We start from the raw sequence: 22,650 nt of genomic DNA, 5'->3' as shown, positions 1-22,650 counted from the left end.
GGGAACGTGCAGGATGGAAGCAGAGCAGCAGCACGCGAAACAGCACAGATGATACAAAGAGGAAGGATGGCCCTTCCTGTCTTCAGCCCCTCAACACACCGTGTTCAAGCAAGTGTGAATATCCAGAGAATCCAAGTCACCCACAACAGCAGCAATTGTTTTTCTTCTAAGCATGAAGGATGAAAAGGCGACTCCAGAAGTTTCCCCTCATTCTGTCAATCATGCTGACGTCGAGACTAGGAAGCTCCCGGCAACCTCCAGCCGCCGCGACGAGTATAGAAGCATGCCCTCTGCCTTCTGGCTCAACAGCAGGACAGCCCGAGGGACCGGCGAGCGACGATTCGAGGAATGCTTGACAGGTCTTGACGTATGAGACATTGGATAGGGGTGGCCGGACGAACCTTCTCAGCAACGGGCCGTTTCCTTTTTACCGCCCGTATTGAGTTGGACTGCCCAATACGGGTCCGATGCTGGCGCGATACTGGAGCCTCGCCCACGGATGCCCGCGAGGGTGCCATCGGCAACGGTCCCGTGGGACAGCACGACAGTCTGGATTGACTGAAGAAAACAACGCGAACGTTGTACACTGTTGCACTGTCGCAGCTCCGGTGGAGATCAGCAGGCTGGATCGCCCTTTAGCGTGATTTAGCGTGATGGACCATGATGGGCCTACCCGGTTGCTTCCGCACAATTGGTTCAGCATCCGGAAGTTGCGTGTTTCTGTTACTCCCATCGAAGCTTCTCTCCACGACCACAGCAGGACAGTTGTCGACGATTGTTTTGTGATGCTCTTCATTGCGAGCGATTGAATAGTCCCACAATGCCCATCTATTCCGGTGGTGGGAAGCCCTGGCCTCTGTCATCCTCCGTTGAGCTCACTGGCGTGTTTGGTTCCTCCCGAGAATACTCGACGTCATGTTCACGGCGGTATTTCCGCTGACAGCCGACGCAGTGTGATCAACAGCAAGTCCTAGTCGCCGGTCTTCATGATTCATTGAATTTATTGTAAAGCTTAAAAAACCCTATCGAGTGCAGAACTTGAGGATGCAAAGGCAGACGAAGCGCAGGTCGTTGGCGTCGGTCATTCTCCCCTTCTCTCCCCCCCCCCACGTGATCCCTGCCCTTTCCAACCTCGTAACCAACTACAACCAATGAACATATCCAATTGAGCATGGAATAGAGCAGACTGACAGTGTCAACGCGATCGTATCATCATTCGCTGAAATGGTTCCCAAGTCCCGCGGTCTGTCTATTATCTACGGATCTGCCAGTTCTGGGGGTTCTACTCACCCTGAAACATATAGCTCAGTTGTAAGTAGGCTCTGTATGAAACATCCTTTATTGCGGTATCTAGGCCAGACTGACTGCTCATGCAGCAAATGACGAGTGTTGTGCGGAGATCAAGGTGAGTCTAGAGACTCGAGAACCATGGGCTCGAAGAGGTGGGAAGAAGCCTTTCATTTCTGGAAATGTCAACTTTTCGCCTTCGCGCTTTCTTGTTGTTCCCAATTTCTCCTATCTCGATTTGTTCTGGCCACCAAATTACTAGGCTTCAATTCGCAAGTACAGGATGGATGTTGGTTTCGTGTAAGTTCAGCTGTCTTGTATAATTTGACTACCACAAGAAATATTATAGATTATGGGTATCTAGAGAATCGAATAAAAAAGATACAGAAATGCAAAGGTAGGTCAAAGAATGTGATTGAAAAGAAAGTCAACAAAGACTCTTCTCACGGAATTTCTCGGTTCTCCATCATTCAGGGCAATCACTAATCACACAAGATTCTTCCAGCATAGATATTACGAGACTGTCCTGGAAATACGTATATTTCACGTTTTTAAGAGCGGATGCGATGAGCATGGCGGAGATTTTGAGTCAGACCGTGGGTGACGCCGGTCGTGACCTTGTTCGCTTTTCGCAGACCAGCAAGGAGGCCAAAGAGGTCCTGGCCAAGGAGCTCGAGCGGGCCCTTGGAGTCGTCTTGGTTCGGGGTGTCCTCATGGTTGACACCATTGGCATCGTGAGAGCCAGTATCGGCACTTGACGAGTCATCATGAGTCGGGGGTTTATCGGCGGCATTAGTGGTATCTTCATCGGGCGAGGGAGGCTTAGGCGATGGGTGAGCCGTCGGTGCCGAAGTGGTGGATGAGGAGGTGGTCGTGTGTGTCGAGTGTGTCGTGTGTGTCGTGTGTGTCGTGTGTGTCGTGTGTGTCGTGGTGGGCTTGGGCGCAGGTGCAGTGGCGGTGGAATGCTTATGACCACTGGACGATGAGGCAGATCCAGAGGATGAGGAAGAGGAGGACGAGGAGACGGGTGCATTGGAAGAGAGCGAGGTATTCGGTGAGTTAGTGGACGAAGGTGCAGACGACGCGGTCGACGCCGCGTTGGTGGACGGCGACGAACCGGAGTTTGGACCACCCAACGCCTTGCGCACACTGTCTAGGAACCCCTGGTTCGCATATGCCTGCGTGACATCCCACATCATCACGCCGCCGAAGCTTTCGAACTTCTTCGAGTACTCGATTACCTGGGCCAGCTTTGACGCCGGGATGTAACCGGTGCTGGCGGCAGTAGTGTCGGCCGGGACGCCGACCAAGACCTTGACGTTCTTGTTCTGGGACACCGTCTTGGCCCAGTTGTCCCATTCCTCGAAGTTATACTTCGAGTTCTTAGAGTCAGTGTCGAAGTTGTTCACGCCACAATAGTTGTTGTAGAACTGGACCCAGACCGCATCAATGGGGACGGGTCCGTTGAGAATGTCCTTATCAGACTGATCCGGATACGGGCACTGAGGAGCAGCAGTCAGGAAGTACTGTTTGCTATCGTCCGTGTCCATCAGGGCGCGAAGCTCGTTGGCAAACGGAGCCATATGCAACACATTGGCCTCAAAATCGAAGTCGAATCCGTCCAAGCTGGCATTACCAAAAGGACGCAAGGCCTTGGAGCCTTCTTGCACGGGGCCGAAGGTCTCCCACATCAGCTTAGCACCGGCTTTGGCATCGTCTTCGGACTTGAATCCGCCCTCGCTGTAGGTTGCGCCACCAATTGACAACAAGATGGTCTTACCCTTCTGTTGACATGTCTCAATGTCGTCGCTGTGAAGCGTCAGTTGGGATGTATCTCACATGTGGACGTCCAACTCACCCGATCTGCGGGCAGTTCTTCAGTTGCGTTCCCTCGAATACGTCGCACTCTTGACTGGTGACGGAGAAGTCGACTTCAGGGGCACCACCCGGTCCATTGACCATCATATCAAATGCTATTGGGATGACCTATAATTCAACGATCAGATGTCTTCCCCTTTGAGTATAACACAGATTCTGTTATTCATACATCAATGTCATCGTCTGGAAGAGTCTCTATTAGTACAATTCTCAGTCTTGTGCACAAAGAGCTCAATACTCACTCTCACAATAGTGAGCCAAAGGCTTCTGTTGGTCTCCACCTTTTCCTTGCAAGGAATTCTGACCTATCAACATAACATAAGACTTAGCATCAACTTCTATTCATGCCCTAGGTCAATAATAGGTCTTTTACCCCAGTAGATCGCAACATTGTTCGATGAGTCCAGGTCCAGCTTCGCATGAACTCCTCCCAAGGCGGCCAAAAGGACGGCGCCAGAAAGATACTTCTGGTAGCTAGACATGCTGTTATTGTTCCAGTGAAATGATTGGCACTGGTTCAAATCCGATTAGGTATTAAAGGGTTGTATAGAAACGACACCAAAAAAAAATAGAGACAAAAATTTTATCGCGGGATCACAGCCCGGAGAGTCGACGAAAGGAGGGAACGAATGTAGGAATAGCGCGCGTGGAACCCTCGCTGGAGAGATATCTTAAATAGAAATTTCCAAGATATTTTGCTTCCCAGTCTGCATGCCGTTTCCAAAAACAATACACTCGCTTGGTCCGTCATTTGGTGATCCAAATCAGCGGTATGATCCACCGTGTCCACGCCAGCAGCCCTTTTGACAGACTGACTTTCCGCTCAAACCGCGCTCGTGAGGAGTAAAACTCCCTGAGTTATTTCTCTCGGTGTATTTGATTGGACCGTAGCGCGTGGTCGGCAAGTTCGCCTGCATTCCATTACTGTTGTCAGGGAACCCGGTCGAGGATCTTGGAATGCAGCGCTGGAAGAGGGAAAATCGGCTATGGATCAGGTTCTAGGCCAAGGAAAAGAGCAACTCGAATTCAGTACTTTGTCTCTATCATTCATCCTCCAGGATATGTAGCAGCCCAAGAAAAGAAGATTTCATATCTAACGTGTTGGTGGCACGGTGTTTCTATCCCTTGTTTGTTAGGCGATGCCCTGAAGCCGCGTGGAATGGCACCCGCCCTATATTGTTAGAACCAAACAACGATACCTACACGGCTCACGTCGCCTGTTCCCTACAAAATCTCACTTGTTCTGTATGTATAACGGGACAATTTGTGATTGAGTTTTAGAAAGCCCTCATAGAAAAAGGCTAGATTAAAAGCTGCGCCTATTCGGCTTTGCTTCTACAAAACAAGATCCTGTCTCCCAAAATATATATTCTGCCAAAAGGGGAACAATTCAATCCGATGGCATGTGTTCAATATCCGTTCTCGATAGCCGATGGAAAAGAAAGCAATATAATTCGTGCAATACCACTGCTGATCTCTTCATCTTTAGCAGCTAACATACTCAATTCACAAATGAGGAGGCATGGAAATGAAATAACTCGATGGAAAAAAGTACTATCTTATCCATCAGGCCGCTCGGGAATAGTCAAAAAGGTATATGTCGGGCCACAAGCGCTTGCACATAGTATGCCTTCCTGTATGTGTGGCGAGCAAGTATCGCAAAAAGCGCTATTGTAACAAGATGTGCGAATTGGCAAGCCATCATGGGCTATTAGATTGCCACAGTCATAACAAGTTCCTGTAATATTTTGTCATATTACATTGATCAACATGTGGAAATTGTGATTGGGGTTTTTTCCTGCGATTTCATTGCGACCATCACCAACAGAACATAGAATTCTACTCAACTGATTGAACCAAGCTTGGCCATGAGAAAAATGGTTACCTCAGAGCTCGGGAATTGTCTCCAGTATGAGTTCTTTGAAACTGGACATTGTATCTTTCTGTCTCCCAAATAGCTGATAGTATTGGCCCATTTAGAGGCGTCCTATGAAGTTCACTGGCGCTGCTTCCTGAAAAGGTTTGGTGTCGAAAGTAGCATTTAATAAAGTGATCTGCCTATGGCAATACATTTTTATAGCTGACCATATCGTGCGCGTGGCGAATCACAACACTGAGTCGTCGAGCCTTTTCTTCGTGAAGGTTTCATACTCCTCAGTCACCCTGCTCCACAAAAGCCCAGCTTGGTCGGAGCTGGACATCGTAGATCTGTTGTGAATTCAATTTCCGCTTGCGATCACCCTGAAAGCTGATCTATGAGCCCAGGTTTAGCAGCGCCACATCAAGGCGGGACTTGAAGAACCAAAGCCCGTACTGTTAGCAACACTCAGAGATCCCCAATCAGTCGGTAAAAAATACCAGTCAGCTCAATTGATCTTTATTTCATGTACAGTCAATATTTGATCTAGAATATGTCACCTGGATGGGCCCCTCCGCATAGTAACGGATACATTATATTGGCTGTGTAGAAGGCCCTACCGTGGAACGCCAATCACTCGCTGGATAGCATCTTCGTTGGTCATGGTCGTGTCAATAACACCCGCTATTTTGAGCACATCTACCACCCCTTCAATTACCTTACGGTCCACTCCGCGGGTACTGCTGGTGAACTTAACATCCTTCAGCCACTCGGTTGCATCCTCCTCGATGTAGTTGCAGCCAAGTTCACCAGTGCCTAAGAGCTTCACGACATGCGCAGTATCGGATTCGAAATCCTTGATTCCCTGGTCCAGAGCTTCAAACAGCTTCTCTAGGCGCTGGTCGTTTTGGGGATTTGGGAACATAGCTGTAGATGCTACAATCATCCATGACGGCCAGGGTGTGAAAATCTCTCCGATATTCTTCAGCGGTGGCTCTGGCATCTCAGCTGTTGGGTGGAAGTATGGTTTTGTTGTGAAGTGTTCCCACATGAAGAATTCAGCAGTGGGATTGGGCTCTTGGGCCGCATCTCTCTCATCCTGGCCGGTGACTCCATTCCGCAGAGCTCCGAATGGTCCAAGAGGTATAGTGGTCAAAGAATCTGACTTCCAGCCTTGCTGTTGTGCAAGAACAAAGGACATGATATGAGAACCACTAGATCACCATAATTAGCCGTGTGTATCACGGTAGCTTGGTGAAGCTTAGTCGCGACGCCAAGCGCGAGTCAACAGTGTATATACCTTCCTAATCGGCTCACACCAACCCGCTGGTCTTTGAGGTCCTGCACGCCAGTAATATTGGCCCGGTTACGGCCTGTCACAATCGCCCACCGTAGGGGATTATCCACCCAGTGACCGATGACTTTGTAGCCTCCCTCGGCGGGGTCCTGGGGCTGAGTCTTGCCTGTTAGACCGGCCACCCAGCCCTCGCTCAATCCAATGGCAATATCAATCTCATTGCTCCGCAAAGATGTGATCATATGGCCTGTACCGGATGGAAATGGCGTGAGTGCGATCTTGTACGGGAGGGAAGACACCGCTGGGGAACGGAGTGCGAGATGAAGCGGAGTCAGATAGTGCTCTAAAGGTCAGTCTGTCAGTATATCAAGATGATCAGGTGGATCAATCCTCATGTCAACGAATGAATTACACCCGTTCAATTTTGCGATAGCTTCGAGGCGAGGGGTTGAGCTCGAGTTGGGGACATACCGGGCACATAGCCGATGCGAATAGTCTGTATGTCTGCCATTGTGACGATGTGCAGAACAAAGACCAAGTATTGAAGCTGCCGAGAGAGAAAATAATGGTCAAGACTATGGGTCCAACGTCGCGATGGCGATGTGTGAAGAATGGTCCGCGGATGACCGCATCGCGGGGCAGCGGGCTAGATTTCCCGAAGCGGCCAAACTTGGGTAGCGGGGTTCTTCACTCCATGCACTTGCCTCCAAGACAGGAGGGCTCAAGGGGATTTGTCAGACAGCATTAAAAAGGGATTCATTCGGAATTACAGTTCTATAGGTCGCTATGGCTCGGTGGATCTCTCTCATCCATCTATCTACAGCAAATGCAGGGGACGCGCTCGTAACAAGATCCTCGGCCCATCGCTTTTAGTTCATTCGGATATCTTTCTCGCCTTGTCCCCACCGGCCATCCTGGTCCTGAGAGCTGCCAGCAACTCGGCCGGTGCCGCGAGTGAACATCCAGTACTGAACACCCAGGTAGAGGTCACAAACGCACTGGAACATGCCACACAGCTTGAATGCCCAGGGAATGACCTCCTCGCTGCAGAAGAAGTAGCTCATCTTCATGGTGTCACCAATGATCCATGCAGCAAGAACAGATAATCGGAACCCCTTGCACGAGCCAGAACGGTGGTTGGCCAGGATTTGGGGGACGGGGAGAATGGCCTCGACGGCGAGACCGATGCAGCCGAGGATGCTAATGTAGGTTGCTGAGTCTGAAATAGGGGTGAGATGGACGACAGCCAGGATAGCAATGAAGTAGGCGAGGAACAGCCAGTACCTGCTCATCCAACGCATTTAGTCACTGTTACCGCCAGGAGAAGGATGGGAAGGTGGACGGGTTCAAGGTCAGACTTACGGTCTAGTGTTCTTCCATTGCCAGAAATCGTACGGCCGCTTGAATCCATCATCAGCACCACTAAAGGGCGCATGTTCGATGGAATTCTTCGCGCCAATCGCAGGTCGGTTGTCCAATGCGACCTTTAGCAGGGCCATCTGCACCAAGATCATCACCACGGCCTGGGCCAGCAGCGCCTTAGAGTAATATTCTCCGAACCAGTAAAAGACCCTACCACGCATGTGAGTTTCAAATCTCACGAGACTGCCTTCGACTGCCAGTGGAATCAAATAGACATTATATTTGCGAGCTCTTACTTGAGAATCGACGCGACGAGCATAATCAGAGGAATGTCCAAGGAAAACCCGGCCGAGCTCCTATTCCGCTGAATGCTCAGGATCTGATCCAGGTAGGACGTGAGAGGGGAGGAGATGAGGCTAGACCATCGTTAGGACGGGGCAACGTTCTTGAGCGGGAGAAATTCTTCGTCTCGGGACGTACAAAGGGGGGCGCCATATTCAATGGCTAGTTGGACCAGATACATCGTGCTGGTGAAGTTCTTCCGCGGGCTCCGGAGGGCATGCAATCGAACTCAAGTGAACGGAGGTCGTGCGGGAGGGAGTCGTGTCCAAGAAGGGTCGAGATGGCGTCGCGCTTCAGCAAAAGGGCCCAGGCGATCTCTCAACACGGAACAGGGGCAGCTTCGGGCGAACCAACGAACGACACGAGGAGGGCAAGGAACAAGACCCAACGCGGCCACGACGCATGCGGCTTTTTTCCTCTCCGTTGCGGGCTTATGTCAGCGTTGTCGATCATCATCATCGCTTGGGGCCGTCACAATTGCGCCTCGTGCTTGGCAGCGTCTAGGGGATTTTTGGGATTCCTGATTATTGTGTGAAACATTTTGAAGTCATGGTGTGTTGAATTTGGTCGTAATGGGAATTTGTTGTGAATGTGGGTTTCGGAGGGTGGGGAGTATATCTACATCTACAGTTAACATAGCGGTAACGCTGTCCCTCTGGGCCGGCGCGAAAATGCATGCAGAAACTACCCTACGTGAAATAGTATTCTCTTTTCCATACTTATCTACTGGCTAGTTGACTAAAAAGAAAAGAAATAACACGTATGATTCCAATTGCAATAAAAACCTCGACCTAAGAACCTTCCCTGTATTACTACCTAGGCATACCTATCAATATAGTGGGATACGGTATCAGCTAGGAAAGCTTGGATCCCATGGAACGAGACGCTCAATATGATGATGTATAACTAGTTGAATATATAGGTGGGGAAATATTGAATATGATTTAGCGCCACGCTCGGCGATGGCGATTGGAAGCTCTACAGTCAAAGTTCAACATCGACAGAGGTGTTCTAGACGTAAAGATAGATAGAAGTCACTTCCATAACCGCTTCCCACATCCAGGACATTTTGATGGTTCTCCAGCGAGTCCAGTACGGCGTCGAACTGGTCTCAAACCAGCCTCTCCGCCAAAGGGGCTCAAGGTCCCTCGCTCAGCGGATGTGACCCACGATATGAGGTCGGAAGAGAATATGGCCCCATAAGAGCATGATTCACAACCTTTCTGGCAACAACAAAATAGTGTTCCTGGGTTTCATGCTTGTATGGCTGCCATCCAGTAAAGGAGAAGAAATTCTTTAATTAAATTTCAAAAATAGCCTTTTGAAACAGATTCCGCCCGCCATCCATCTTCGGTGTATACAGTCCCAATTACCTTCCTCCCCATAAATGGGAGTTTCACATGCCGAAAGGCTGGTCTCGTGGAATTATAAAGAGTCAGATCCTTGACAAGGCTTGTGCTAGAGATGGTCCCCCGAACAAGAAGGCCACCGGGCCTCAGCCAGTCTGAAAACTTGAACATCATAGAATTGGTGTCAACGTGCGACAAATGGAACATGGAAAAGACTGAGAATATCGCAGAAAACTTTATTCTTGGCTCAAATTTTGACATGTCATATTTCTTAAACCGACCAGAGACTTCCCTGAAGGCTACGTGTAGAACTAATATTTCCCTACCGGAGATGCGGAGCTACATCTGTACAGACTGCGTGCTACGAGGTATATCCTCCAATCAGAGGCCACCTATCGTAGATCCTTTCAACACTAAAATATTTACTTTCCTAGAAGAGGTTTAGCCTAGGCGGTAATAGGTAGCAAAATACTTATATTCGTAGGAAGCTTAGGTTCTTTCTACTACCTTAACGAATATCACCGTTCTATTGCCAACTTTGTCTCTACTTTGTATTTCGTATATTTCTGAATCTTACTAACCTGGAGTGTCAGCTCCTTTCGCCATTTATTTCACCGCTCCGTGAGTCATTCTCATTATACCGTAGTACGTCATAGAATTGATGGATGACTCATTCAGTGTATAAATTCAAATCATTGCATTGGAATTGAGCCCTCATATTCACGGCAGTGGCAACCAAAAATGGCGCCAGGTAAATCTGTGTCTTTTGAAATAAAGTACGCCAATGCATCTGATCTAAGTGCACTCGTGAGCGTCGAAATTCGCTCTTTCCCCTCGTCCAACTATATGCGCAGCACATACAAGGGATGTGATCCAATGGCAGTTCACACATTCAAAACAGTCTCATCCCTTGAGTACTTCGCCAAACCTGAGTGCCATATTCTAGCGGGTATCGACTCTGAAACCGGCCATATCATCGCATACAGCCGCTGGAACATACCAGCTATTTACAAGTTCGAAAGAGCCGTGGACACAAGTCTGAGCAACAATGCGCAAGCGCAAATGCAGAATATGTGGGCGTATGCCCCAAAGTTGAACCACGGTACCTACACGTTCTACGAGGAAATGATTAAGCGTAGTAGGAACAGACATCTCAAGGAAACTGATATTGGTTCGTCAACCAATTTTGCCACTCTACATGAAAACTTTACGGTATTGACTGCTAAAAATACTACTAGTCCTTGAACTTCTATGTGTCTTACCAGAATACCAAAGAATTGGAATAGGAAGTGCATTTCTCAAATGGGGTATCGAGAAAGCAGACGCCAGTAACGCCCGGATATATCTGGAAGCTACGATGGAAGGAGTGCTAGCGTATTTGAAGTATGGGTGGAGGATCGTCGAGGAATTACGACTGGATTACACGGAGCGCGGTGGAGAGGGAAGTCAGAAATTCGCATTGATGATCAGAGAGCCTCAGGAAACAGGAGGAATTTATAAAGACACCACAGTTTTTTATTAATTGACAGCATATGACATACCCCCTTTAACTGGAATCTTCAATCTTTGGAATCTTCTTATTCTCAATAAAGAGGCTAGGAAGGATGGAAACCAGTCCCTGCGCCAGAAGAGAATAGAAAACATATCGAAGCGCAGTCATGTAAGCTTGAATAACAAATCCTTTCTGTTCTCCGGAGAGTGCCACAGTATCCAGGCCGGTGAGGTTGTCTAGTTGGACCTTCATACCAACTGTTTTCAGCTTTTGGTGCAGAGTATTTTGGAGTATGGCCGATCATACCGTCAAACCAATTACCACACCAACAGATCAAACTGCCCAAGAAGCGCTCTGAACTGTTGCCAAGTTTTCCTCCGACACGGACATTAGAATCCCCATAATATTTGTAACGTAAGTTCCTCCAACGCCAATACCAATGATGCCAAGGAACAGGTACGGTTTCCAAGAAGACGATGCTGGACCCAGTGAGCAGAGGAGACCGTAGCCGACTGTAGCAATGGATAACAGAAGAATGTTCAGATGATAGTATCGTCGTAAGCAAACAACAAGATAGCCAGCAGCTCCAGAACAGGCCCCGAAGGCAACTGCTAAAGGGATAAGTCGAAGGGAGGCCTCGAAGGCAGAGAGACCAAAGACCTGAACGTAGAGGGGCACACAGAACATAGAACTGACGAAACAGCCTGTGCTAAAAAAGGCAGTAATCTATATGAAGCCGACGCTGTGTTGCATCAATGCCCTTATAGGCATTATGGGGCTCTCGGTACGGTATGCGCTGCATAAAAACAGAAAGAAGCAGGGCACGACCAAGCACAGAGGGGCGAGGGTGCCGGCGTCGGCCCATGCGAAGGTGGTGCTTCCGTGATTGAGTCCGAATTGCGACAGCACAATTGTGACAATCAAGATCGTCATGCCAACAATATCAAGGCGCCGGTGGGCACCTGTGATTGCGCGTTAATCTGAAATTTCGACGTACCAGAACACCACGGTACCATCTAGGACTACGACAGGGACCTGGATCAAGAAGGCCCACCGCCAACCGATAGCGGCATTGATCGCAGCATCATATACCACCCCCCCCCCCAAATGACCATACACAAGCCATAGAGCATAGAGCCAAAGTCTCCAATGAGGGCACGTTGGTGGGCAGGAATAAGATCCGTCTCGATGTGATTGAAGCAATAGCGCCACCGCCAATACCCTGTAAGGCGCGGCCCGCCAAGAACAGAGGCAGATGCGTGGTTGCTAGACCGCAGAAAAACTTTCCCAGGGAAAAGAGAGCATAATTGACGGCGAGAGCCTTGCGGCGCCCGTACGCGTTGGCCAGGTGACCACTAATAGCCTGCAATAGGGTGCTGCCGATAAAATAGGCTGTTGTGATCCATGAAAAGCTTGATGCGGCCGATAGAGAGCTGGCAATAGGCGTCGCAATTGTAGCGATCATGGTTTCATCTTAGTATTTCTAGTTAGGCGTCAGTTCGAGAAGTTTCATTACCGATGTGCATAGTGCTGATAACATACCGAGTGCCATGAGCAGAGTCCCGAGCTTTCAGCTGTTAGTGCGCTTGCGACAGACTTGATGAGAGCTACTGACCCAGAGGCTGCCAAGGGTCACAACAAGACGTCGAACTTTTGCAGCGCTCATATCACAAGCCTTCCAGATGATTACCTGCACCGGCCGGCCGACAAGATCTTGCAAGCGGCAGCCGCTCAGCATGGCGACAGACTCAAGACTGCTTTTTTCTGCCCGTCAGACATCTATGGGCAGGGAAGGGGGCCTGGCAACATCCGCAGCCTGCTCATACCAGAGATATGCGAGAACATCATCGAGCTGGGATATTCCTTCTACGCGCTGACGGGCGCGAATCGGAAGTCCTGGATCCATGTCGACGATGTTGCTAACGTATACTTTAAACTTGTGGAAGCTGCTGTCGAAGGGGAGGAAATGCAGTGTGGGAGAAGGAGGTAAGCGACAAGCTCAGTCCTCCAGATAAAATCGTGCAGGGACTTTAATTGATATATTGATTGTCACACACAGATACTACTTCGTCACCAGCCAAGAACTGTCACAGCTCGATCTGGCCCGGGAGACTGGCAGGATCCTCTACACACATGGCCTTATTCCTACTAGCGAGCCGAAGAGTTTGTCTATCGAGACTGTGAGAGAGATGCGAGATGGCTCAAGTTGGGAGCCGATGGGAGTGTATACCTGGGCCTGTATTACACTTGTGCGTGCAGATCGGGCGAGATCTCTCTTGGGTTATGTGCCAAGTGCCCCTAGTGTGCAGAGCACCTTAGAGGGTGATCTTCTAGATGCTGTCGAGCATGTGAAGAAGATTGGGCCAACGTATTGTCCAGGTCTCCGACTTTAGGCAAGAAACTGTCCATATTTCCAATACGGACTCATAATGAATTGTGCGCACCGCTGAATATCGACACCTAGTTTAGGTGGTCCTTGGAGGTGCTCGATCGAGCATTGCGGAGGAGTGTCTGCAAAGCATCACCCATTGGACTCCAGTCAAATCGATATTTACATATCTTTTGAATCATTATCTGAGTTATTATATCGCCTTGACTGTCTACTCATTGCAGAGACCGTAAATCATTAGGTTATTCATATTATGTTAGGTATAAACATAGATCGAACCTAATAGATTCGCGATCTAGCTAGTTTGTGAATCTTGGCACGTGAGTTAACAAATGTCAAATTTGAAATTGCAACTTTTAAAACCTGTGTCGGACTATGATAAGGCCTACTAACACCTATAAATATGCTTCAGCTATCATGTCATAATCTACGGAGCCGGTCAGTCAGCGTGCCCCCAAATTAGTGAGGTGTATTATATGAAATTACTCTACCAAATGATACCTACCTATAGGGAGAAGGTAGTACTTAGAAGTGCTCATTAGGGCGGCTTTTCACGTTTGGGGCGGGATAAAGACTGTGTATAAAAGCTATAAAATAGGTAATTTATCTAATGGAAAGCTTTCTTGATGAAAACCTTCCAAAATATCTCTATTGTGAAAGTCCACATCTAAAAATTTGAATCAATTGCTCTATGGGGAATACTCAAAGAGTACATCCAAATATACAGGAAAAATGCAATTCACAGCAATCCGTATACTTGCAAGTTTTATAAAAGCGGAAATTCGAGTCAAAAATTATACATTTGACTCCGATAAGTTTTGGAAATGGATCATGATATCAATATTTTGGAACCTGATTCTGAGTCGAAGTGGCTTCGGATTGAATTTAACCGGAAAAATTGACTCCCCACAAGACCTATTCTCATACACTCAATGCACTCTATGGTAATCAATAGAGAAGTCCATCGACAGCAATATCCCCCCTTTCTACCATTAATTCCACGATGCGTTGATATAATGTCATAACAGCTTGTGCTTCATCATGAGTGAAAGCCCTATCGTCGTACTGCAGCTTGAGACGATGGCCATGCACATCCTTGAAAACTTCAAACATGATTGCATAGTTGACATACATGGTCACCTTGCTCATGGCCATCACGATCCAGCGCATATGATCCTGTTCACCGACCGCAGGCTCAAATGGCTGGAAGAGGAAGAGAGTTTTGGCTGCGTTGGCAGCACGATCAACTCCTAGGAAACTGTAAATCTCACCGAGACTGACGCTGCCGTTCTCAGTGATTTCCCAGAAGAGAGACTGTGTATCTTTCAAGAGGCTGTAAATATGCGTGTCGGAGTCGAACCAAGAGCGAAATGGCAAGAAATTAGCGCAGGTCCCATTGATGGCCTGAGGATCGTCCATGTCGACGTTTCGACCGGTCAGCAGATAGTCGTAGGTCACATCTCGGGACTTCGAGAGCTGTGACAGGAGAATTGTATAAGCTGTCTGAAAAACAATGGAAGGCGTAACACCGGCACTCTGGGCGTAGTGGTCAACAGTCACCTCGCATTTGGAAACGATCGAGCCTCGCACGCGGGGAGCGGAAAGTTGTGTGGGAAATGAGAAATAATTGTCCTTGAGCAGCCGCTTCCAGAAGGAGGCAGTGCGTCCACCGCCATTATGCTGAGAATATGCGACAAAATCTTTGAACGGAGTTGATTGCGGGGGAGATCGCCCCTCACGTAGAGCAGCGAATTGATCGTCAAAAATTCGCAGCAGAGTCCCATCGTACATGGCATGGTCCAGTTTGATGCAGAGATCCAAAGCACCATCATCGTATTGTAAGATAAGATATCTGACAAAGGGTTTGCCGAGCTTGAAGAGTTCATCCCAGTGAGCCTGGATCCGGGTGATTTTTTCGGCTTCAGTATGGCATTGAATGATCGTCAGGTCAAGGATTGGATCCTTGAGAATCACTTGAACCCAGCTAAGTGGATCATGCTCGTCCTGCCGCAGATACATAGCTCGAAGGATTTGGTTCTCCTTGGTTAACTTTGTTGTTAGGTCAATCCACCTCTCCAGGTCAAACCCACGAGGCAGACGTCTCACGGTCATGAGTTGCCAAAATTGGTCTTTTGTATGACCCTGGGTCAGGAACTCTACCTGCCCTGGAGAACATGGATAGATCTCCTCAACATATTCTGGATTGACTCCTGCATTCTGTAGCCTGCGATGAACAGACTCGCTCGCTACAAACTCAAGTGAGCGCACTTGGGATGTGACTGTTGGTTTAAGATGCTCGGCCTGTGCCTTTAGAGAAGGGTATGTGAGCACGTCATTTACAGAGAGTGCATAGTTTAGTTGTCGGAGCATGTTGCCCAAGTTGATGGCTGCGATGGAATCACCACCATAGTTGTAGAACAGATCGGAAAGCTGGATAGTCTCTGCATCGATGCTAAACAAATCGGCCCACGCATCTCGAAGGACTTGTTCCTCAACTGAGAGCTCTGTTGAGGAATAAACCGACTGTAACACGGCTGTTGAAGCATAACGTGCCAGGCTGCCAGGCTTGAGATTCTCAGCAAACTGCGCCAACTTCTTTCGATCGACCTTGCCTGACGCTAGGAGTGGAAACGACCAGAATGGCAAAAAGAGTTTTGGTAGCATATAAGAGGCAAGGGTTTGTAACCGCTCGGAAATCAGAGCAGGCTCTATGATGGCCTGTTGGCAGAGTATTTCGTCGCCTTCTTGTGAGAGAATTGGGCTCTCCATGGGCACATAATAGACGACGATTTGTTTCTTGCCAAGGACTAGTGCGACACCCACGGCGCACGCTTGGATCAAATCCTCAGCTTTGCTGCGGATCACATTCTCAATCTCTCCCAGCTCAATCCGAAAACCATTCAATTTGATCTGATTATCCTTACGCCCGAGGCATTCAATCTCTCCATTCGGCAACCAGCGTGCATAGTCACCGGTACGATACAGCACAGATTCGCCTGGGGCCCCGATGAAAGCTGAAGCGGTGACATCAGGGCGGTTGAGATATCCTCGAGCCACCTGGGCCCCGCTCACGCAGAGTTCTCCGACAGTGCCCCAGGGAACAGGGCTTAGGGAGTCTGGGTGAAGGATCGAAGCCTTGACGGCTTTGAGGGGATAGCCTATACTCTTGAGGCTCCCATCTGGTTTTACCTTGGATACAGTCATGAGAATGGTTGCTTCTGTGGGTCCTATATTGCTTTCAGTATACAAATCCATAAGAGAGGCTTGGGAGCAGAGCCAACCATATCCATTGTAAACATCCATCCTCGTTGCCCAGACTGATATCACGTCGGGTGTGATTGGCTCGCCACAGACCAAAAGAGTGCGCAGACTGGGCACGTCTTCCGGTGAAATCAGTTTGGAAATGGTAGGCGTGACCATAAGCTGAGTGACATTGAATTTATTAACGCACGTAGCCAGGTCGTTGATCATTGTATCCTGGTCGGCGACGGATATAGATCCTCCAACTCCGAGTACGGTGAACACGTCAAAGTAAGACGCATCAAACACATAATTGAGAAACCAAAGCACATTCCACTCCTTGTCAACCTTACAGGCTTCAATCATTCCCTGCGTTGAAGCAGAGACAGCCCTGTGGGATACCTGCACACCTTTCGGAAGACCAGTCGATCCGCTGGTGTATATAATATAGGCAAGGTTATCGGCACTAAATCCGGCAAGGGCCAGATTCTCAGCTGTATTGGCTCGAGTATTCAGATCCATCTGATCCATGTTAATGATCTCGCCAGAGAAAGAAGCGAATTTGCTTATGTTATAAGAGTCAGTAATTGCGAAATGCGCACCCACGTCGCGGATTATAAATTCGTTTCTGGCAGGAGGGTTTTTTGGGTCTAACGGTGTAAACGATGCTCCCGCCTTGAGCACACCAAACACGGCGATGAGGGTGTTGACAGACTTTTGGAGGCAGAGAGGAATTACATCTTCTGTTTTCACCCCTCTAGTCCGAAGATAAGACGCGAGATTGTTCACTGCCAACTGGAATTGTGCGTATGATAATCGCCTACCAGAAGCATCCTGTACAGCCAGTCGATCAGGGTATTGAACAGCCATTTGCTGGAGTAGTGAGTGTGCCAGCTGATCCGACTGAACCGGTCTTGTAAGTGATAGCGAGTCTAGGAAAGCTTCCTCTTCTTCTGAAGTAGGATTTATCTCCCTGATCGTTTTTAGAGGTGATTCAAGCACTGCGCTGAGGATCTGAGCAACGTTTCCAAGGATGAATGAGGCTCTCTGAGATGGTATGGAGGATAAAAGGCGCAACTCAAGACTTCCAGACACAGACTCGGCCTCAAGCATAGTCTGATTAAGATAGTTGGGCTCGTACGGTGGGGAAGGGTTGAGTATGTTGTATGTTTGAGTCAACTTCGATTCATTTTCCCGGGTCAAGACATTAACAACTGTGTCATAGAGAGTTGTTTTCTGACCTGAAGCGCGCAGGATATTTCTCAAGCCATAATGTGCCCGCGAGGAGATATTCCACATATCCTCTTGCATTCTTTTCGCCAACTCGACTACTGATATATCGGGGTCAACCTGTACTCTGAAAGGCACTGTCGTTATTGTTGGCCCTGAAATCTCGAGGATACCCTCCACGGGCACATCTCGACCAGATAGAGTGATACCGAAAACCAGATCTTGCTGGAAAGTATGCAAAGAGAGGACAATCGCCCATGCAGCGTAGATCAATGAACCGACAGAGACCTTGTTCATCGCCGCGAAGGATGAAAGATCGTGATTGATCTGCAAACGCACGGCGTTGTTCTCTTGTGCTCGGCCCCCGAGCAGAGATGGAGTGGCATCGCGCAAGCTTTCTTGCCAGAACTTCTCGAGCCCACCATCGTTCTGCTGGTCCCGGGTATATTGAATAAACTTGGCAAAACTTGGACGGCTCACCAGTGGTTGACCCAACACGGTGGCTACCAGGTCGTCCACAAAGAAGCTGTTGGACCAATAATCGAGCAGGGCATGATGCACGGTGATGGCAAGTACATCTCCCTGCAGTGCTGTAAAATCAATGAAGTTCCCGCCAAATTCTACGATATGTTTGGGTCTGCTAGAGAACTCTTGAGGAGTCATATCAAGGTTCTTCCAGGACAGCTGCACCTTTTTACGGATGACTTGGAGGTATGACGTTTTGTTGGCCACAAAGGTAGTGCGGAGGACCGGATGATGTGATGACAATTTCTCCAATGCAGCAAGAATATCACCCAGTTGCCTTCCCTGGATACGATAGTAGCGTCGGTAAACGTAGGTTGAGTTGCCCATTAGAGAATCCATTAGGAAGCCTTCTTGGAGGGAGGTTGTTGGGAAGGCGTCCTCCACATTATCTCGGCTGAACTTGGTATTATTAGGTAGGAGAGAAAAAGGAGCGATGCCGGCCGAGATCTCTGCAGCTTTGACATGTTTCTCACGCGGAGTGATATTACTCAGTGAAAGGCCAAGGATATCAGGGACAGATACTTCAAGTCCACCCCGATTGGCCTGAGAAGATGCTTGAATGGCATTCAAAGAGGTCCCTCCCAGAGACTGGAAGTTATCATGGGGAGATATGCGCTCTACTGGAAGAGACAAGACCGTGGCCCAGATTTGACGCAGAGTAGCCTGATTCTCTGTCAGTATGTCTGCTATGGGCGTCTCCAAGTCTCCATCGACATGTCCAGGGGTATGTCCATTACTGTGGCCATTGGTTTGAGGTTGATGATAGTGATCAGAGGAAAATCGCAACATATGGTCTCTTCCGAGGTTCTCGACGTACTTAGCCAACTTCGGAATGTCAACTTTACCGTTGATGTTGAGCGGAAGCTCCTTCTCCCACAGCCAGTAGGTCGGCATCATATAGGTGGGTATGTGCTTCTTGAGGAGTTCCTTGAGCTCCGAACGCAGCACAGGCCAATTTGGCTCCTCTTTTGGGACTACCACAGCCACCAGTACTCTCTGTTCCTCTATTTTTGCAGAGACAACGCTAGAGGTGTATATTGCGGCATGCGTCTGGATTATGGTGTTGGAGTCACCCGGCTCGACTCGCTGCCCATTAATCTTCACTTGGAAGTCGATCCGACCGACCATTTCGATAGAGCCATCCTCATGCGCAATTACCATATCTCCCGTGCGGTAGAGGCGGCCAGGGCCAAAAGGATTCTGGATAAATGCCTCGGCAGTCTTCTCGGGTCGGTTGATATAATGAACAGCAAGTTGATTACCACCCAGACACAACTCACCCGGAGTGAGCAATGGGGACAGCTTAGTGCTCCCAGGGATGAGAACGAATGCTGTAGTTGTATCACTGGGCCGACCAATGTTCTGTGGATTCTGACCCAGGACCATCTCACGTCGCCAATTTACTTGTGTGTTCTCGCTCAGGCCATATGCGTTGAGCAATTCGACTTCATTCACCCACATGGGAATCAGCGCTGGGTTGATCAGTTCTCCTGCTACAGTCATGCGTCGTAGGCAAGGAACCGTGCCGGGGGTAATTAGGAGTGCAGTGGATGGAGTCACGTCAATGACATTGATCTTCATCTGGTTGATGGTACGACCAATGTGCACTGTAAGATTTTCTTTGCCAGCGAGGCAAAGACAACCACCTTGTTTTAAAGTCGACCACACCGAACGCTGAGCTGCAGAGAAGACAGGATTATGAAAGAGGAGCTGGCGGAGGTTGGGGAGAGTTGGGAAGGCTGAGAGTCCGGATGTGGCCGAGGAGTGCCTCTATTTATAAGCATTAGAACTGTGATCATTAAAAATAAAAGAAGTCTGACTTACATGTAGAACGCCCTTCGGGTTTCCAGTTGAGCCAGATGTATAAATCACGTAAACTGCGTCGCTTGGCTCGCAGAAACGGGCCAGATTTGTGTCTTCGATAAGATGTGAGTTTTCTATGAGATCCTCTATAATCACTTCGTTCGCAAACCGGCCAGCTGAGAGCCGATCCACAATTGTAAATTGCGCCCCGACGTCCTTCTCAATGAACCTATTACGCTCATTGGGTGTCTCTGGGTCAAGCGTGACGTACGCCGCTCCTGTCTTCAAGATCGCCAGTAGGGAGATTACCAAGTTGATGGACCGGTGCAGACAGACGGGCACGAATGACCCCCGGCTAGAGGACAACTGTCTGGCAACCTGATTGGATACACGATTAAGGTGGTCATATGTCAATGGAGGATCCTGTTCGAACTGCGCAGCCGGTGCATCCGGAGTTTTCTCAACTTGGTATTCGAACAGTTTGTGGACGTTGTCCTGAACAGGTTCGGTGAGCGGTTTCCCCATCTCTAGAATGAATGCATGTTCTTCCGGAGATATAAGCTGAACTTCATCTAGTGGTGCTGTGGAATTGGTCACCAGACTCGCAAGAGCTGTTTTAAAATGATCAAGGATTACCCTCATCTTGTCCTCTGGAATTGCAGTATCATGTTGCGCTGAAATCAACACTGAGGGGCCCATCTGAACATTGACGGTAACGGGAAAGCCCCTGTCTCTCAGCTCGGGTGCCTCTCCTTGTTCTGATATTCGGACCTTAAAGTCACAGCGCGCGGAAGGGTGTATTGATTGGATCTCCTTGTGCCCAAGAAATGCGTGAGATGAAGATACGACATTCAGCGAGTTAGTTTGCTGAATCGCTTCAGATACTGAACCGCCGGTATTTAGGTCAAGCTTGAGTGGATATTCCTGGTCTGCAATTCCCACAACTGAGTCATGGCCCTCCACAGTACGATCTCGTCCTTCCACGGTAAACACAATCGTTTCACCACTCCCTTGGCAGTGCTGGGCCAAAGTAATACCAAAGGCCGTATATACCGCGGCTGTGGAATCGGGTAATGCAAGTCTGCTTGAAAGACTATTCAAGTCTGAGGTACGAATGCGGGTAGATGTACTTGACTCGGTGGTCCGAAATACGTGCTGTCGCTCTAGGGGAACACAATGAAGAGAAACTGGTGCAGCATTTTCCAAATTCTGCATCCAGAATTTTCGAGAGTCTTCTCGATTCCGGGAGTTGAGTATTTGTGAATAGCTTGAGAAGGGTAGCCGAGAAATGGAGGCGCCTCCACCCAGCATGGTTAAGAAGTCTTTCCATAGACATACCAGAGAAGTTCGATCCACTAGAGTAGGACGAAGGCAGATATATACCGTTGGGGCACCATTGTCCCATTCAAGCACCAGGGAAGCCCGCTCATGAAGTGGATCAGAATATTGACTCTCGTGGAGAAGTCCTATTCGCACCTGATTCGCCCTCTTAAGAACTCGTTGTCGGAATCGAGGGGGCTTAGTAGTCTCATCCTTGATGAAGATGGTTCGCAAGATATCGTGTTCCTGGGCAAGGGCATGCCACGTCTCCGAGAGATGCTCGTAGCTTCTCACGATGCCGGACGTCAGGTCCAAGCGGATGATGCTTTTGGTGGAAGAGTCCTTCTCGCGCTCGAGGAAACCCTGCTGTGTTGGCGTGCACTCGATCTCTCGTTCAATTTCCAATAAATTGGACACTTCCAGAGCGTCTGTCACTTGTCTGAGTGTGACATGGATTGATAGAGATTGCGTTTTGAGGACATTGAGTCCATTAGGTTCTGACCGGTTTAACTTTGTTGATACGAGCGTCTTCGCCTCCACAAAAGGCAGAAAATCCTGTCCGTTGGTGAACATCGTGTGTTCAATGAACATAGACAGGTCTATGCACAGACAAATTGATTCAGACAGGCATCTGTATAGATCGTCACCTCGATTACTTTACCTTATATCGTCGGGGCCCCCTCCTTGCCCGGCCCTTAGGAGGCGCGACGTCGCGTCACGATCTGTTTCTCATACACCATTTGAGTTACAGCGTCACAAAATCCATCACTGCTCGGTAGGTCCGAAGGGGTATTTCCAGATGGAGTGAAAATGACTGATTATCCAACGATTCGTCACGAGGGAGCCCGAGTGGGACGTAAGACTATGAAACGAAATGGTTGCCTGAAGCAGTAACGTGTTGCGAAAATTGATATTCAATTCTTGCACCATCAGGATCAATTACTCGTATAGTCTTGTGTAGCATCTTCTTTTTCGTCGGCTGTCCTCGGCTGGTGGACCTGGGCTCTATGGTTTTTTGCCTTCTCTAGCCCTTTCCGGCAAGTTGCAGCCACGTTCTTGATGTTCCAAAATGGGTGTAGTATAATTAGAATTTCTGCGCGAAGCATGCATGTCAGCTTCCCTCCGTAATGGCGCGATCCTCCCGTTGTTCCCATCAACGGCCGTCTACTAGCCAATGATCCACGCATCCACATGGTGTGGAACCGTCAGCCATGCGGGGTTATGCCACTCGACGTGATGTAAAATCGCCATGCTCCGCCCCTAGCGATCTGACCTGCG

General features: G+C 48.8%; 10 protein-coding genes across 10 annotated transcripts; 4 read left to right on the top strand and 6 right to left on the bottom strand.

The window, feature by feature from the left end:
• Positions 1–172: 172 nt before the first annotated feature.
• Positions 173–373, top strand: N7462_003714 (uncharacterized protein; the record flags this gene model as incomplete). Its single annotated transcript, XM_057075440.1, has 1 exon — positions 173–373. The coding sequence occupies one exon, from the start codon at positions 173–175 to the stop codon at positions 371–373; it is 201 nt and encodes a 66-aa protein (XP_056934945.1).
• A 32-nt stretch (positions 374–405) lies between these two features.
• Positions 406–796, bottom strand: N7462_003713 (uncharacterized protein; the record flags this gene model as incomplete). The annotated part of the gene is made up of 2 exons (XM_057075439.1): positions 406–549; positions 674–796. 2 exons carry the CDS (start codon positions 794–796, stop codon positions 406–408), a joined length of 267 nt encoding a protein of 88 aa, XP_056934944.1.
• A 428-nt stretch (positions 797–1,224) lies between these two features.
• Positions 1,225–1,549, top strand: N7462_003712 (uncharacterized protein; the record flags this gene model as incomplete). The annotated part of the gene is made up of 2 exons (XM_057075438.1): positions 1,225–1,311; positions 1,355–1,549. The coding sequence occupies 2 exons, from the start codon at positions 1,225–1,227 to the stop codon at positions 1,547–1,549; spliced, it is 282 nt and encodes a 93-aa protein (XP_056934943.1).
• Positions 1,550–1,838: 289 nt separating this feature from the next.
• Positions 1,839–3,647, bottom strand: N7462_003711 (glycoside hydrolase family 18 protein; the record flags this gene model as incomplete). The annotated part of the gene is made up of 5 exons (XM_057075437.1): positions 1,839–3,096; positions 3,146–3,273; positions 3,335–3,348; positions 3,408–3,470; positions 3,539–3,647. 5 exons carry the CDS (start codon positions 3,645–3,647, stop codon positions 1,839–1,841), a joined length of 1,572 nt encoding a protein of 523 aa, XP_056934942.1.
• A 1,992-nt stretch (positions 3,648–5,639) lies between these two features.
• N7462_003710 (uncharacterized protein) lies at positions 5,640–6,831 on the bottom strand (the record flags this gene model as incomplete). Its single annotated transcript, XM_057075436.1, has 3 exons — positions 5,640–6,237; positions 6,324–6,663; positions 6,792–6,831. 3 exons carry the CDS (start codon positions 6,829–6,831, stop codon positions 5,640–5,642), a joined length of 978 nt encoding a protein of 325 aa, XP_056934941.1.
• A 358-nt stretch (positions 6,832–7,189) lies between these two features.
• Positions 7,190–8,205, bottom strand: N7462_003709 (PQ-loop repeat-containing protein; the record flags this gene model as incomplete). The annotated part of the gene is given in 4 exon segments (XM_057075435.1): positions 7,190–7,604; positions 7,683–7,892; positions 7,979–8,098; positions 8,117–8,205. The coding sequence occupies 4 exon segments, from the start codon at positions 8,203–8,205 to the stop codon at positions 7,190–7,192; spliced, it is 834 nt and encodes a 277-aa protein (XP_056934940.1).
• Positions 8,206–10,114: 1,909 nt separating this feature from the next.
• On the top strand, positions 10,115–10,895 carry N7462_003708 (GNAT family N-acetyltransferase; the record flags this gene model as incomplete). Its single annotated transcript, XM_057075434.1, has 2 exons — positions 10,115–10,544; positions 10,612–10,895. 2 exons carry the CDS (start codon positions 10,115–10,117, stop codon positions 10,893–10,895), a joined length of 714 nt encoding a protein of 237 aa, XP_056934939.1.
• Positions 10,896–11,198: 303 nt separating this feature from the next.
• Positions 11,199–12,330, bottom strand: N7462_003707 (MFS general substrate transporter; the record flags this gene model as incomplete). Its single annotated transcript, XM_057075433.1, has 3 exons — positions 11,199–11,574; positions 11,701–11,827; positions 11,985–12,330. The coding sequence occupies 3 exons, from the start codon at positions 12,328–12,330 to the stop codon at positions 11,199–11,201; spliced, it is 849 nt and encodes a 282-aa protein (XP_056934938.1).
• Positions 12,331–12,465: 135 nt separating this feature from the next.
• On the top strand, positions 12,466–13,258 carry N7462_003706 (nucleoside-diphosphate-sugar epimerase; the record flags this gene model as incomplete). Its single annotated transcript, XM_057075432.1, has 2 exons — positions 12,466–12,851; positions 12,925–13,258. 2 exons carry the CDS (start codon positions 12,466–12,468, stop codon positions 13,256–13,258), a joined length of 720 nt encoding a protein of 239 aa, XP_056934937.1.
• A 944-nt stretch (positions 13,259–14,202) lies between these two features.
• On the bottom strand, positions 14,203–21,945 carry nrps7 (putative nonribosomal peptide synthase; the record flags this gene model as incomplete). Its single annotated transcript, XM_057075431.1, has 2 exons — positions 14,203–20,019; positions 20,074–21,945. The coding sequence occupies 2 exons, from the start codon at positions 21,943–21,945 to the stop codon at positions 14,203–14,205; spliced, it is 7,689 nt and encodes a 2,562-aa protein (XP_056934936.1).
• Between the last annotated feature and the right edge of the window lie 705 nt (positions 21,946–22,650).

The sequence above is a fragment of the Penicillium macrosclerotiorum genome, assembly GCF_028827735.1.
Source record: "Penicillium macrosclerotiorum strain IBT 26536 chromosome Unknown utg000003l_segment0_segment0, whole genome shotgun sequence".
Taxonomy (NCBI): Eukaryota; Fungi; Ascomycota; class Eurotiomycetes; order Eurotiales; family Aspergillaceae; genus Penicillium; species Penicillium macrosclerotiorum.
This window is presented reverse-complemented; position numbering and strand designations above follow the sequence as displayed.